General features: G+C 35.8%; 1 protein-coding gene across 10 annotated transcripts in view; it reads left to right on the top strand.

The window, feature by feature from the left end:
- The window catches only part of CHD9 (chromodomain helicase DNA binding protein 9), a 223,650-nt gene that overhangs the window by 165,095 nt on the left and 41,711 nt on the right, over window positions 1-16,844 (top strand). For all 10 annotated transcript variants that reach the window (XM_038531048.1, XM_038531052.1, XM_038531050.1 and 7 more), the window contains 5 exons: window positions 3,058-3,168; window positions 8,111-8,307; window positions 8,781-8,980; window positions 15,047-15,206; window positions 15,645-15,734. In XM_038531048.1, coding sequence (XP_038386976.1) covers window positions 3,058-3,168; window positions 8,111-8,307; window positions 8,781-8,980; window positions 15,047-15,206; window positions 15,645-15,734 — 758 coding nt within the window. The remainder of the gene's footprint in view (window positions 1-3,057; window positions 3,169-8,110; window positions 8,308-8,780; window positions 8,981-15,046; window positions 15,207-15,644; window positions 15,735-16,844) is intronic.

Genomic DNA, 16,844 nt, shown 5'->3' with positions numbered 1-16,844 from the left:
GACATTCATTTGTTATCACCCTTGAGAATTTTAGAAGTAATTTTGAAAATAGGTTATATGTGTTTTAACAATAGCATGTAGAATTATTTAGAAATATGTTTTTATTTTATTTGAAAAATAAATGTATCATTTTCTTAAAATGAATATAACAAAAGCTATTTAATAGTAAAGTATAATTTCTTTAAGGTAAATTATAATTATCAGCAATTATCCGGTAGCAGAATAAAAGCAATTATCCACTGCAACATAGAATTTTTTTAAGATTAGCAACTGTAAGCTACTATGTTTCAAAGATCTAATTGTTTCCCTTTAACGGATTTTCATATTAAATGTCCATGTAAAGCAGATGTTCATTTGCCAGATGTGTTAAATCTCAAGAAGCGTGTATCAATGAAACTGTAGTACAAAATAAAACCCTATGAACTTCAGTGAATTTTCCAATGTTCAAGTTTATATTAATGAAGATTTGAAACTTTGGATGTCATATGTCTTCAGTTATGAGAATTTCTTTTCTGAATTAACCAAAGTCTCCTCATGGTTTAGGAATTACTTGAGCAAAGTTAAATGTCTGTTCCTTTACTCATTCATAACACTTTGATTGTTATCAGATACTTTTATACAGATGATAATGGATACTACTTTTCATTTTATCAAGCTAGTTAGCCTATGCTCTTTAAGTTGGATATGAGTTTTTATAATCATTGCTTTATCATTAAGAGGTGTCTCACTGTATTATTTCCTGTTGCCACTGTAACAAATCACCAGAATACAAATTTATTATCTTATTGTTCTGGATGTCAGAAGTCTAAAATGAGTCTTACAGTGCTAAAAGTCAAGGTGTATGTAAGGCTGGTTTCTTCTGCAGGGTCCAGGGGAGAATCTGTTTATTACTTCTCCCAGTTTTCAAGTGCCTTCATTTCATGGCTTGCGACCATATTCCAATCTCTGCTTCTGTTGTCACATAGCCTTTTCCTCTTATTTCCTCTTAGAAGGACAGTTGTGATTATATTTAGGGCCCACCTGTATAATATAAGCTTATCTCCCCACTTCAAAAATTATTAACTTTGTCATGTCTGCCAAGTCCTTTTTGCCATTAACATTCACAAGGATCCAGGAAATGGGACTTAAATATCTTTGGGAACTTTTATTCAACCTATCACATTAATCCTTTCAACAAGTTAAAAATTACTATTTAAAAAAATTCCTATTTTCAGTAGTTTCATAATTATAGTTTAGAACAAGCAAAAAAAATTTAAATTCATTTCATTAAAACATGTGTTTTCATCACTTGTTTCATAAAAATGCCTGTAAAATGCACATTTTAAACATTTATAATATTTCAACACTTGTTATACACAAGCATCTTAATCCAGCCTCAAAAGAATGTTTGGTGGAATGAATGTACTTATTACTTGGTAAGCAGTGTCATGAACAGAGTCTTAATGTTCAGCAAGAGGCATTTAGGATTTTAATTTTGTTTCTCCTCATTTGTTAGACACAATACCAAGATTCAAACTACAAATGTTAGACTGTGGTATAATGAAACCTGTGCATTTGTCACCCAACTTCAACAATTATCAACTCATGCCAACCTTGCTTCATCATTACCTGCTCCATCTTTCATATTATTTTAAAGGAAATCCTAGGTATTATACATACAGACATATAGATATTGTACATATGAAACTTCCTTTAAGACAACCACAATACTTATTATTACATTTAAAAATAAAATTATCAGGGTGCCTGGGTGATGCAGTCAGTTAAGTTGTCCCACTCTTGATTTCAGCTTACATCATATTCTCAAAGTCATGAGATCCAGCCCTGTATTGGTGTGGATCCAGTCTGCTTGAGATTCTCTCTCTCCCTCTCCATTTACCCTTCCCCATAGTCACACACACGCAAGCTCTCTCTCTAAAATAGATAAATCTTTTAAAAATTAAAAAATGAAAATAAAATTACCAATAATTCCTTCATATCATCAATTTTCCAGTGTTCAAACTTTCAGGCTTCCAAACTTCTTGAATGTCATAAATGGTTTGTTTGCTTATAGCTGTTTTATTACTCCTTTAATGTGTAATTTTCTGCATTTTAAAATTCCATCAAGATGGGTTTTTTGACGAAGATTTTTATCATTTGATTATATCCCAGATAATTAGGCATTATCTTAAAGCCATTTTCCAATTATATTCTCCTTTGAAAATTATGTGACTATATTCTCCCCTTGAATTCTTGTAAGTGTTCCCATGCATTTTTCAGGCTCTTTCCTTTTTTTAAAGTACCATGTATCCTCACTGCTTATTTCATTTTTATAAAGCACTTTGATGACTTTCTTTGAAGTAGCATTTCTGTTTTCAGGAACTTAGGTTGCAAATAATGGTTATTAGTTTGTAAGTTCCAGTGTTGAGCTATAATATCTAAAGTTCCAACTAAAAGATTGTGTAATTTCTACAATATTTAAGAAAGTAAATCTGTTATATTTTCTTTTTTTCCTCTATAATCTCTTAAATTTTTACATTGACTATGTAGTATTTTTGTTGTAAGGAAAAGCATTTTTAATGTAAAGTGATTTTTTTCTCATATCCTGTACTGCATTTTTTAAGAGACATATCTATCTAAAAATGTGATAGAAATAAAGTAGCAATATACCAGAAAATTAACTATATAGGGCAAGCAGGCTTAAAATTCTTGTTCTGACCTAACCTAATTTCTTAATATGCATGTAGTGTTTCTATAAAGTATGTCACTGTCCTGTGCAGTTCTTGACCAAAGAGTTGATCCTTACTTACCAAAAGCTTGAGTTAAACAACAGTAATGGCTTCTTTAATCTTTTCCTAAAACTCCAGCCTGTGTTGGCAATGAGCCTTTTGCCTTGAGCAGATGCTGTGCTGTGTTTCAGGCTGTCACATTTAGAACGTCCTTTGAATGTATGTATGTATGCTGAATTAAAATTCCATCCCCAGTAAATATGACAAGATAATGTTGTAAATATACCATGATAGGTTTTCCACTAAGCTTCAAAACCATTTTGAAAAACTGCCATATTATGTATTTCAGGCGAGTTTTGTGGCATCTGGAAATCGGACAGATATTTCCTTAGATGATCCCAACTTCTGGCAAAAATGGGCTAAAAAGGCAGAAATAGATATAGATGCCATCAATGGCAGAGTAAGTATTTCTTTCCCTTTAAAAAAATTACCTGTTGGGATACTTTGGTAATATTATTATCATATTTTAAGGTATTCAACTGCATATTTACTGAAATAAATTCATCTGCATAAATAAATTGATGTGGGGTGTTAGAATGATCACCTATTGAGTCAGACGCTACTTCAATTTAATACCTCGGATATCTGCCATGGTAGGTGGTAATACAGCAAAAGTTTAAATTTGGATATTTATATTCTTAAGATTACAATATGTTTTTCAATTTTTAAAATGTCTTCAAATCCTTAGTTACTTTTATTTTGCTCTTTAACTTTGTTTTCTTGGAGTCTTTTCCCTTTAATGATGATCTAGTCAGATATAAAAGAAGAAAGACTGTCAAGAAAGTGACAATTTTATTTATTTATTTATATCATAAAATTTCCTTTTTTAATTTTTTTTTAGGTTTTATTTATTTATTCATGAGAGACACAGAGGCAGAGACACAGGCAGAAGGAGAAGCAGGCTCCATGCAGGGAGCCCAATGTGGGACTTGATCCCAGGACCCCAGGATCATGCCTGGGCCAAAGGGAGGTGCTCAACCACTGAGCCACCCAGGCATCCCAAGAAAGTGGGAATTTGTTGTTTTTTTTTTTATTATTGGAGTTCAATTTGCCATCATATAGCATAACAAACACCCAGTGCTCATCCCGCCAAGTGCCCCCCTCAGTGCCTGTCACCCAGTCACCCCCACCTCCGCCCACCTCCCTTTCCACCACTCCTTGTTCATTTCCCAGAGTTAGGAGTCTCTCATGTTCTGTCTCCCTTTCTGATATTTCCCACTCATTTTTTCTCCTTTTGAAAGTGGGAATTTTAAACTTTCTTTTATAACTTCCCTTAGAGTTAAGAAAGGGTGCAGAAGCTAAAATAGAGTTTGTAGAACCAATAATAACTATTTACTTAAAAAAAACCTCTGTGATTATTTTTATTAGGAATCAATGTTTGTACAACATCCATTATCAAGATAATAGCTAAATGATAAAAGGAATTTTATATTAAGCATTGATGCATGGGACCTATTTTAACAGCCTTTTAAAATGTAAAAATTTACAGTAAGAAATAACATCACTGCCATATATAATTATTACTATTTAATATATTTCAGAAATATAAGTAATTCTGTATGAAACAACTAGTTTGAAAAGATATTTATAAAACATCATTGTATGTGGCATGTGTATATGTCTAAAAAAGCAGTGGAATCTTGAAGCCATTATTAAAATTAATAAATTAGTTTAATGAATTAACTGGCTAAAAGATAAATATGCCAGTTAGCCTTCCTAGATATCAGTACTAACAGAAGTAGAAAAATATAATGGAAGAAAACCTCTATTCACAGTAGGAAAAAAAAGATATAAAACATTTAGGGGTATACCTACTGGCAAATGTATATGATTTCAGTAAAGTAAATTATGAAATTTAATTGGAAGATTTGTCAGTTGGAAATTGAAAACTACGTATTTTAAACACTTTAAGAATTTATGAACATAGAAATGCAACCCAAATAAAAATGTTAGCAACTTTTTCATATAATCAGGCAATATCTAAAGTTCCTCTGGAAAAATGAATTATCAAGAATGTTAGGGCAGCCCGGTGGCTCAGTGGTTTAGTGCTGCCTTCAGCCCAGGGCGTGATCCTGGAGACCCGGGATTGAGTCTCACGTCAAGCTACCTGTATGGAGCCTGCTTCTCCCTCTGCCTATGTCTCTGCCGCTCCTCTCCTCTCTCTCTCTCTCTTTCTCTCTGTCTCTCTCTCATGAATAAATAAATAAAAATCTATAAAAAAATTACAAGAATGTTAAATGTAATTTTAGGAACCTGTCTTAAGCAATAATCATACATGTACAGTGATAACGTAGTACAGTGATGCTCATTGCCACGTTTTTGTTTTAGAAAAAACTTCTAAACTAATTCAATCTCTTATGATAGAGGACTAATACATCCATTTCTGTCTAATGCATTAGGTAAAAATAATCATGTGTATCTTTATGTACTACTGACCTAGAAAGAGCTCCAAAAGACTTCAACTTAAAAAGGAAGATATAAAACAATGCTTATATTAATATTTGTTTGTGATTTTTCAAAAGGATATATTGGGGATCCACAAATATGCATTTGTGTGCTAGTCCAGCTAGAGCCCATTAGGAGTTGAGCACCATTTTCACAATAAGCTAATATGCAGAAGACAGATCAACCACTGCTTTTATACAGCTTTATGAATCCTGGTGGATGAGACAGAAGTAAACAAATATGTAAGACAATTGCAGAGAGTGAAGAAAATAGGATAGTCAGATGATAGAGAAGCCGGGAGATATGGAGACAGCATTAAATTAGGTGGTCAGAGGAGGTCACTCTGATGGGACAGCTGTGCTGAGATTGAGTGAGTAGAAAGAGCCAGCAAAGTAAAGACACGAGGAAAATCCTTCAAGGTACAGAGGATGGCAGTGAGCCATTGGTGAAATAAGCTCCATGTATTCCAGAAATAGAAGCGACATTATGGCAGAATGTGGGTAGTTAATGAGGAGGTGATAAGCAAGGTCAAAGACCGTAGGTATGGGTCATATCATAGGGCCTTGAAGATTACCCTGACAAGTTAAGCACATTATATATAAACTTACATAAGCACGCACTCATTTAATTGTACTTGTAAATTACATTTTCTTATTTATAATTCAAAAAAAAATTTAGAGGTTTTCCAAAAATGAAGTACAGAGAAAACAGACTAGTGTTAAAACATATTAAAATATTATAAAGGAACCATAATTCAAACAACATGATACTGAGAAAAACATATAAAGAGCAAAGAATAAAAGAGCAGAAATTGGGATCCCTGGGTGGCGCAGCGGTTTAGCTTTTAGCCCAGGGCGCGATCCTGGAGACCCGGGATCAAATCCCACGTCGGGCTCCCGGTGCATGGAGTCTGCTTCTCCCTCTGCCTATGTCTCTGCCTCTCTCTCTCTCTCTCTCTCTGTGACTATCATAAATAAATAAAAATTTTTAAAAAAGCAGAAATTAAGAAAGAATAGTTTTAATAAAGAAATAGTATTAGAGAAAAAGGAATTATATAATAATCATGATTAGGACTGAGAGCAGTGAGAAGACCTTATAATGATATACTCCACACCAAGTAAATTCCAGTTTGTGATGAATTTTTAAAAATTTTTTGAAAGCATGAAAAAAATTAAAAAACTAGATTTCTATTTTATCAAATACTTGGTAGGAAAATATTCTAAATAGAAAGAAATCACAAAGGAAATGATTGGCATACTTAAATATATGAGATTAAGAAGTATGTAATGGAAAATAGAAGGGCAACCAGACTGGTGACATTTATATATGAAAGTTAATACCTTTATTATATGAAAGCTAACATTAAGTGTTCAGAAACACATCAAAATCAGGGGCACCTGGGTGGCTCGGTTGAGCATCCACTTCTTGATTTCAGCTCAGGTCATGATCTTAGAGTCCTGGGATCGAGTCCTACATTAGCCTCCCCACTCAGCATATAGTCTGCTTGAGATTTTCACTTTCCCCCACCCCTCTTCTTGTTCTCTCTCTCTCTCAAATAAATAAGTAAATCCTTTTCAAAAATTTTGGGGAAAGAAAGGAAACATCAAAATCTCAAAAGATCATGGGCAAAAAATGTTTGAAATTTTACTCAGAAAATACAGTTAAGGGTTTTTTTGTTGTTTAAAGAAACTGAGGCAGGGTAAAGGGTTAACTCTTTCTAACTGAAGAAGCCTGATTTAACAAATACAGAAGGAATAAGGGAGAAATCCCTTGATTTGAGGTATCATTGACCTACCACAGTTATAACTGTAGCAGACAAGATCCATTGATGAATTCTAAATTAGTGGATGAGATTGAAGAAGAAACAGATTTTTTTACATGTTCTCAAAGTATATCTTCCTAACTTAGAAGTTTTTCATTAAAGATAAAAAGCAGGTCAACTTAAAAGTTGTTTTGAGGAGTTGCCTGAGTGGCTCAGTCAGTTAAGCGTCTGCCTTCAGCTCAGGTCATAATCTCGGGGTGCTGGGATTAAGGACTGCTTTGGGTTCCCTGCTCAGCGGGGAGTCTGCTTCTTCTCCCTCTGCCCCTCTTGAGAGCTTGTGCTCGCTCTCTCTTTCAAATAAAATCTTTAAAAAAAAATAAAAGTTGTTTTGAATGAATTAAATTGAATGAACATCATGAGGTTCATACACCTATTACCTTGCTTTTTGTATATAAGTCTTTTAGAAAAGCCTAAAACATGTTTCTAGATCTATAAAATGCTTATATCCTTTGACCAGTATTTTCATTCCTGGATATTTTCCCTTTTTGGATTTATCTTTAGGATAAACTTCGATTACAAAGATTTATTTGAGCATTATTTATTCTTTAAAAAAAATTTAAAACAACCTAAACTATGAATTAGGTAAAGAGAAAATTAAAATGCATAAATGTAGTTTAATAATATATTTTATGGTTATTATAGAAGCATAAAACAATAACTTGCATATTAATAATAAAGCTAGATACCAAATTCTTTTCATTTTTTTTTTTTTTTTTTTATCTACGATAGTCACACAGAGAGAGAGAGCAGAGACACAGGCAGAGGGAGAAGCAGGCTCCATGCAGGGAGCCTGACATGGGACTTAATACCGGGACTCCAGGATCATGTCCTGGGCTGAAGGCAGGTGCCAAACTGCTGAGCCACCCAGGGATCCCCTGTAATAAGGATTTTAAAGAAATATAAAAACTTTTCAGTTGATTTGATAGGTTGATGAAATTGTAATTTCATCAGATTGTAATCTGTTTTCTGGCTTTTTATAATTATCTTTGTACCATTTGAAAGGTGAAAATGTAAAAATGCTGTTGTAAGCAAAATAGGGAAAGGGCCTTCGAGTAATCGCTGTTAAATTTTACAGAACAGCTTGGTTATTGACACTCCAAGAATTAGGAAGCAAACAAGACCCTTTAGTGCCACAAAAGATGAATTGGCTGAATTATCTGAAGCCGAAAGTGAAGGAGATGAAAAGCCCAAACTCCGGAGACCCTGTGACCGTTCCAATGGCTATGGAAGAACTGAATGCTTTAGAGTAGAGAAAAATCTTCTAGTTTATGGGTAAAATACTATTTTTAATGTTTCTTGTTAGTAGTCTGCTACATAAAGCTACAGAAAATATACACTAAATTCTACTTTATTCTTTTTATCTTGTTAGAATCAACAAAATCTGTTTTGAATGCCCTAAATTTATTATGTTTAATGTATATTTATTAGCAAAATAGTGAAGTATTCTTAAATTGTAAATTATAAACATGTCACTGAAGTCAAATTCCTTGTTCTGAGATTTGCATATTCAATAATATAAAATGGATAATCTTGTTATCCATTGCTGAATAATATATACTCGAAATCACTCTACCATAGTTCTGCATTTTACTCATGGGGCAGGCTGGGTTGGGGGGGTATCTTTATTAGGTAAATCCTATTAATGACCAGATATGTTTTTTGCAGTTTTCAAGCCTTTTGTCCACAAGTTCTGTTTTACTCTAGAACTTGACTCAATATTAATGTAAATATACCTTTTTAACCAGATGGGGCCGATGGAGAGAAATTCTGTCCCATGGCCGTTTTAAAAGACAGCTGAATGAACATGATGTAGAAATAATTTGCCGAGCCCTCTTAGCATACTGCCTTGTTCACTACCGAGGAGATGAGAAAATTAAAGGCTTCATATGGGATCTTATCACTCCAACTGAAGATGGGCAAACACGAGAGCTACAAAATCATCTAGGTAAGATTCTTGCTTTTCTTAATATTTATTTTTAGTTATATAGATAGTACATACCACAGTATCTTGTTAAGTATTGAAGCATTATAGATAACATTAAAGAACCCTTAAAGTTCACTCTCAATTCAAGTTCTGACTTAGCAAATACCAACTTATTGATTCGGTTGGGTTGGGTTGTTAGATATGTATCAGTTTGCAGGTTGTTGCCTCAGAACTTCCCATCTGTGTTCATGTAGATCTGTCTCATTTTTAAAACTCCTTTTTAGTAGTTCATAGTAGGAGTAGTCCTTAGTTTATTTAGCATCTGCTTTAATGATTGGCACTTAGGACATTTCTAGTTTTTTGGGGTTTTTTTGTTTTTTTTGTTTGTTTGTTTTTTTTCTCATTAAACTTTTGTTTTAATGGGTCTCAAAATTCTGTGACAGATTTTTGGTCAAGTTGTTTCCATTAAAAAGTACTGATTTTAAAAACTAATAACTTAAAACTGCCACACACGCACAAAAAAAAAAAAAAAAAAAATGGTCCACAGAACATTCTCCTTTCCTTCTGAAGGTTTTACGATGCATTGTTATCATTAACCAGTCTTTTACTATTAAAATTAAATGGCCAATTGACACAAACAGTTCTGAGACCGTTCTTCCACCACTGATTAAGACTGGGGTGGCAGGTATTGGGGATAATACTCATTTAGCCTTCTGAGCTTTCTGGGCAGACTTGGTGACTTTGCCAGCTCCAGCTGCCTTCTTGTCCACTGCTTTGATGACACCCACAGCAACCGTCTGTCTCATGTCACGAACAGCGAAACGGCCCAGAGGAGGATAGTCAGAGAAGCTCTCAACACACATAGGTTTGCCAGGAACCATATCAACAATGGCAGCATCCCCAGATTTCAAGAACTTGGGACCATCTTCCAGCTTCTTTCCAGAACGACGATCTATCTTTTCCTTCAGCTCAGCAAACTTGCAGGCAATGTGAGCTGTGTGACAATCCAGCACAGGTGCATATCCAGCACTGATTTGGCCTGGATGGTTCAGGATAATCACCTGAGCTGTGAAGCCAGCTGCTTCCATTGGTGGGTCATTTTTGCTGTCACCAGCCACGTTGCCACGACGAACATCTTTGACAGATACGTTCTTGACATTGAAGCCCACATTGTCCCCAGGAAGAGCCTCACTCAAAGCTTCATGGTGCATTTCAACAGACTTTACTTCAGTTGTAACATTGACTGGAGCAAAGGTGACCACCATACCAGGCTTAAGAACACCAGTCTCCACTCGACCCACTGGGACAGTACCAATACCACCAATTTTGTAGACGTCTTGGAGAGGCAGACGCAAGGGCTTATCAGTTGGATGAGTTGGTGGCAGAATGCAATCCAGGGCTTCAAGCAGTGTGGTTCCGCTGGCATTCCCATCTTTACGGGTGACTTTCCATCCCTTGAACCAAGGCATGTTAGCACTTGGCTCCAGCATGTTGTCACCATTCCAACCAGAAATTGGCACAAATGCTACTGTGTCGGGGTTGTAGCCAATTTTCTTAATGTAGGTGCTGACTTCTTTAACAATTTCCTCGTATCTCTTCTGGCTGTAGGGTGGTTCAGTGGAATCCATTTTGTTAACACCAACAATTAGTTGTTTTACACCCAGTGTGTAAGCCAGAAGGGCATGCTCACGGGTCTGCCCATTCTTGGAGATACCTGCTTCAAATTCACCAACACCAGCAGCAACAATCAGGACAGCACAGTCAGCCTGAGATGTGCCTGTAATCATGTTTTTGATAAAGTCTCTGTGTCCTGGGGCATCAATGATGGTCACGTAATACTTGCTGGTCTCGAATTTCCACAGGGAGATATCAATGGTGATACCACGTTCACGTTCAGCTTTCAGTTTATCCAAGACCCAGGCATACTTGAAGGAGCCTTTTCCCATCTCAGCAGCCTCCTTCTCAAATTTTTCGATAGTTCTTTTGTCGATCCCACCACATTTGTAGATCAGATGGCCAGTAGTGGTAGACTTGCCCGAATCTACGTGTCCAATGACGACGATGTTGATGTGAGTCTTCTCCTTTCCCATTTTGGTTTAGGTTTAGCGGTGGTTTTCACGACACCTGTGTTCTGGCGGCAAACCCGTTGCGAAAAAGCGACATTTCTAGTTTTTAGGCAATTGAGAAAGAAAAGTTTTAGTGACTGTCCTGCATTTTTCCTTCTACATGTGACTAAATCTTTCACTAAAATAAGTACCAAGAAATGTAATTGTTGAGGTATAGCATCTATACATCCTTAGCACCTAAAATGTAGTGTATGGATTAATAGTATAATTATCTCCTGGAAGCTTCTTAGAAATACAAAATCTTAGGTGTCAGACTTACTGAATCAGAATCAAACTTAAAATGTTTTCATAAATACTTTAATTTGCCACCAGATATGGCTATACTAATTTGCCATTCTGCCAGGGGTATATATAAGTACCTTTGTTTCCACATCCTTTCTAATAGAACATCTTTTCTGCATAAAGTAATTGTTTCATAGCATAAAGTAATTGAATTTTCTGTAAAGATAAAAAAATATTACTATGCCCTAAAACTTGCATTACAGTTTTGTTCTATTTAATCAACAAATACCTGCTACAGTACCATGTGCTTCTTGTGCAAGGTACTGAGAAGAGAAGAAGAAACAGGATCCCTGAGCTCATGAACTTTCTATTCTGGCCAGGTAGACAGACATAATAAGAAAGTAGATACTTACAGAATGTGATAAGTACTGTGAAGTAATAAAGTGCTTAGATGGAGAAGAACAGAAAGCACCTATTTTGGATTAGGGTGGTCACTGGAGGCTGTCTTAATAGAGGGGCAGTGAAATTAGTAGTATGAAGAGTGGACCTCTGGTAAAGAAGGAAGACTAACACAAATGTAATTTCACTCTTCCTTGAAACCCCACTTACATGTCAGTAAAGAGAAAGAAAATAAGGCATTATGCTTGATAAATTCTACAGATAGAAGTCTTAGTTTCTTCAATAAACAAATAGGGGGTGGATAGACAGGCTATCTATAAACCAGAGGTTCTGAACCAGACATGATTTTGTGCCCAGTCCTGCCACCATTCAGGGTTGTCACTGCTTTGAGCATGTCACTAGCATCTAGTAGGTAAAGGTCAACAGGGCACAGACAGCCCACCACAGTGAAGAACTATGCAGCTCAAAATATCAATAGTGCTGAGATTGAAAACCCTCAATCTCAAAGATTTGTAAGTCCTCAACCAGTTGTAGTGTGGGGGCCCGATTGGGTTCCTGGCCAAAGCAAACAACCCAGGGGATTTTTTTATTATCTTTATTAGATAATAGCAAATTTGAATATCAAATATTAAGGAAGTATTATTGCATTTCTTGGAGCTGATAATGGTATTTAAGAGGAGACTTTTTCCATATCACTGAAAGATACTCAGGTATTTATTAATAAAATGACTGAGGTCTTAGACAAAATAATATGAAAGGTTGAGGAGGGAACAGGGTAGGTATCGATGAAAAAAAATTGGCCATGAGCTGATAATTATTAAAGTTGGATGATGGGAACATAGTGATCCATCATATTATTCCATCTATTTTTGAATATGCTTAATTCCATAATTAAAAAATAAATAGGCATAAACCCTCAAAAGAAGAGAGAGAGTGAGAGAGGAAATAGCAACACAATTTTGGAAGAAAATAGATGAGTGCCTACTAACTCAGCCAACAAGAGAAAGCTAAATTCTCAGATCAGCAGTAGGAAGAGGCAACAACCAACCCATGTGCTTCACAGATTATCCAAAAGTTTCAATTTGTGACACATCAGGAACCTCTGAAAGGCATGAAGGACAGAGATTTTGACTAGAAGTTGTTTAAAGAGAGTTTTTTTAAAGATTTTTAAGATTTTATTTATTTTATTTATTTATTCATGAGAGACATGAGAGACACAGAGAGAGAGAGGCAGAGGGAGAAGCAGACTCCATGAGGGAGCCTGATGTTGATCCCAGGATTCCAGGATCACACCCTGGGCTGAAGGCAGATGCCCAACCACTGAGCCATCCAGGGATTCCCTTAAAGAGAGTTCAGATTGCCAAACACCCTCTTCAACCCTATGTAGCCAAAATGAAGAATGATTGAAAGTTTATTCTCTAGTGGCAGCTGGGTGGCTCAGTCCACTAAGTGTCTCACTCTTGGTTTTGGCTCAGCTCGCCATCTCAGGGTCATGAGATCGAGCCCCACATCAGGCTCCGTGCTGGGTGTGGAGCCTGCTTAAGAGTGAAGAGGATTGGACTATAGGATGATATGAGTAATAACATAGAACAGAGTACAATTTAAGGTGGAAGGCATTAATAAGTATCAAAAAGAGACTACACAATAATAAAAATGACCCATAACTAAATAAAGATATAACAAGGGGTGCTGGCCTGCCCCTCCCCTCCAAAAAAGAAAAAATAAGTATAAACTTTATACATAAACAAAACAGTCTCAAAATAATAAATGCAAAATTGTCAAAATTTTAAGAAAAAATGGGCAAGTCCACATTAAGCTTCTATTTATCATTGTGGTGAAATTCCTAGCTGGTAGAATACAGCAAGGAAAAGATATAGGAGATAAGAATTGAAAGTAATCAAAAGTATATTTTTAGTAATTGTTAAAAATTATAAGTGAAACAACTCTACATCATTGAAGATTAATAGGTAAGCAGTGGTATATATGCAATAATAGTCATACAATAGATTTTTATACCACAGTTGATATAAATTATATTCTCCTGAGTCAGCAAGTATAAATCTCAAAAAAAAAAAAAAAAATACCAAAGCAATCAATAAATTGCAGAATTGCATTTGTAATATAACATCTGAAAACTTAAATACTAAATATTTCTCCAACCTGTGAGTACAAACAAGCATAGAATGACAAGACAAATTCAGAGTACTATTTATCTCTGGGAAGGAAGAAGTAAATTGGACTTCAGTATGCATACTTATTTCCTTTAATGAAAAACCGACCAAATATGGAATATGTAAAGATTAAGAGTAGGAATACCTTGTTGTATTTTTTAAATCTTTCAGGAGTGCCTGGGTGACTCAGTCAGTTAACTGTCCAACTCTTGATTTCAGCTCAGGTCATGATCTCATGGGTTGTGAGATTGATCCCCTCATTGGGCTCCATGCTCAGTTCTCTCCTTGAGGGTTCTCTCCCTGTGCCCCTCTCTCCACTTGCACTCGTTCTCTTTCTCTCTCAAATAAATAAATCTTAAGAAAGAAAAGAAAGAAACAAAGAAAGATAGATTTCAGAGGCATCTGGCTGGCTCAGTCAGTGGAGCGCATGACTGTTGATCTTGGAGTTTTTTTTTTTTTTTTTTTTTAATAAATTTTTATTTATTTATGATAGTCACACACAGAGAGAGAGAGAGAGAGAGAGGCAGAGACACAGGCAGAGGGAGGAGCAGGCTCCATGCACCGGGAGCCCGACGTGGGATTCGATCCCGGGTCTCCAGGATTGTGCCCTGGGCCAAAGGCAGGCGCTAAACCGCTGCGCCACCCAGGGATCCCGATCTTGGAGTTTTAAGTTCAGGCATTGAGTGTAGAAATTACTTAAAACCTTACAGAAAAAAAAAATATTTCACAAAAGTGTCAAATAAAACAAATTTAGCTCTCTTAAACAAGAACCCACAAAGACTATACCTAATCCAGTTTTGAAAATCAAGAAGGCAAAACTTAACTATTTTATAACTAGGGAAGCTAAAAGTAAAGCCTAGCAGGTTGGAGCTTTTGGTTTTTACATTTGGGGGAAAAAATAATGAGTTTTGGAACAAAAAGTAAGAGTGATCAATTTCAGATACAGAATTGGTGGGTACTTGGGGAATTGTTAATATGCATATACAATCATCACGTTGACTTACCTTGCCTTTGGGTCAGTATTGTTAACCATTAATATTTTAAAGATCTCAGTATAGCCTGCACAGACTTCTAAAGTCTCCAGAAATTTCTTGCATTGAAAAGGTGTTTCAAATTCCAAAACTTTACACAATTTATCCCTGATTTCATGTGTCCTTCTCTTTTAACAGGCCTATCAGCCCCTGTGCCCAGAGGTCGAAAAGGGAAGAAAGTAAAAACTCAAACAAGCTCATTTGATATACAGAAAGCAGAATGGCTTCGAAAATACAATCCTGAACAGCTACTTCAAGATGAAGGATACAAAAAACATATAAAACACCACTGTAATAAGTAGGTAGTAGGGTATTTTTAACACAACTCGTTAAAAGTTTATATTTCTGAATTTATTAAAAATCTTTAAGCATGCTGATTTTGAGTACAGAGACAGTGTGGTCTAGGACCAATCCTAATCTTAATCTTACAGGGTATCCTTCAGCAAATCATGGTACCTCTTGTGTCACTGTTTTCATCAACAGAGAGAGAAATAAAACTGGCCTCCAAATGATCTCATTATATCTTACTTGGATATTAAATTATGATGATTGTGAAGATTTTGGAGAAACCTATTTTACTATATATGGTAGTAATGAGACTTATTTAATCAGAGTAATTATTATTTAATTATAAAAATTCTGTATACAAATTCTTTTCCAATTTTAACCTCATGGATGAATTTTCTTTAATGATTAATATCTTTGTGTCTTTTGATTTCTTTTCCCTCATTTTTAGGGTTTTGCTTCGTGTGAGAATGCTGTATTATCTAAAGCAAGAAGTCATTGGAAATGAGTGTCAGAAAGTATTTGATGGAGTTGATGCAAGGTAAATTAAATAACCTGTTTATATTCTCAGTTATATAATGAGGCAAAAGTTATAGGACCAGAAGATTGTACATTAAGTGGTTCCTTATTCAGTGAAGTTCACAAAATTCCACCACATGTAGAGAATTCACCCTTGCCAATTTTTGCCTTTCCTCCATTAGTCTCAATCTTTGGCTCTGTCACTAAAAGCTATAATAATCATAACAGCAGTTAGGAGTAAGCTTCCTGCTGCCAGATCTAAAACTTAACCTTTCTATGCTCATTCTTTTCTTCCCTCTTATTCCAGTGGAAGAGGTTGTATGGCGACTGACTTTTATATCCACATATGATCCATCCGATGCCCTGGTCTCTCAGTTCCTTATTCTGCTTCTCCTTTCTTCTTGAAATGCTGTTTTTATTTTTACCTTTTTTTCTTTTCTGAGATGCTGTCTTCTGTAGGCATTCATGCAACTGTACCCACTTGTTGTCCTTTTTCCTCAGTGGTCTTTTCCTCTTCGTGTACCTTTGTGAGCTCTTATATTGGATTAGCCAGGAGCTCTGCCCTCAGCTCTCTTTCTTGTCTACACTCTCCTTAGGTAAGCTCCTGCAGTCTCAGCATACCAAGTCTCAAGAAACAGATGACTCTCAAACTTGCATGTTTCATCCCAGAGCTCTAACCTTAGAGAGCTGCCTCCCAGCATTTGCACTTGAAAGTCTAGTTGACATCTTTAAACTTTCCCTGGCTCTCCAAATCTTTTTTTTTTTTTTTTTTAAGATTTTATTTTATTTATTCATGGGAGACACACACACAGAGAGAGAGAGAGAGAGAGAGGCAGAGGGAGAAGCAGGCTCCATGAAGGGAGCTTGATGTGGGACTCGATCCGGGATCTCCAGGATTATGCCCTGTGAAGACGGCACTAAACGGCTGAGCCACCCAGGCTGCCCCAAATCTTCTACCTCCGACCCTTTCCTCCCACATTTCCACACACAGGCCTTTTCCATTCTGCTAAATGTACCACCCAGTTGCTTGGTGGCCATTCTTAATTCCTCTCTTCCTCTTATACCTCTCAGGAAGATCTGTGAGCTCGACAAATTACAGCATGTGTCCAAATCTGAACACTTATCACCACAT

The sequence above is a fragment of the Canis lupus genome, chromosome 2 (genome assembly GCF_011100685.1).
Source record: "Canis lupus familiaris isolate Mischka breed German Shepherd chromosome 2, alternate assembly UU_Cfam_GSD_1.0, whole genome shotgun sequence".
In the NCBI taxonomy this organism is placed as follows: Eukaryota; Metazoa; Chordata; class Mammalia; order Carnivora; family Canidae; genus Canis; species Canis lupus.
Note: the sequence above shows the minus strand (reverse complement) of the source record. Positions and strands in the feature narration are given on the sequence as shown.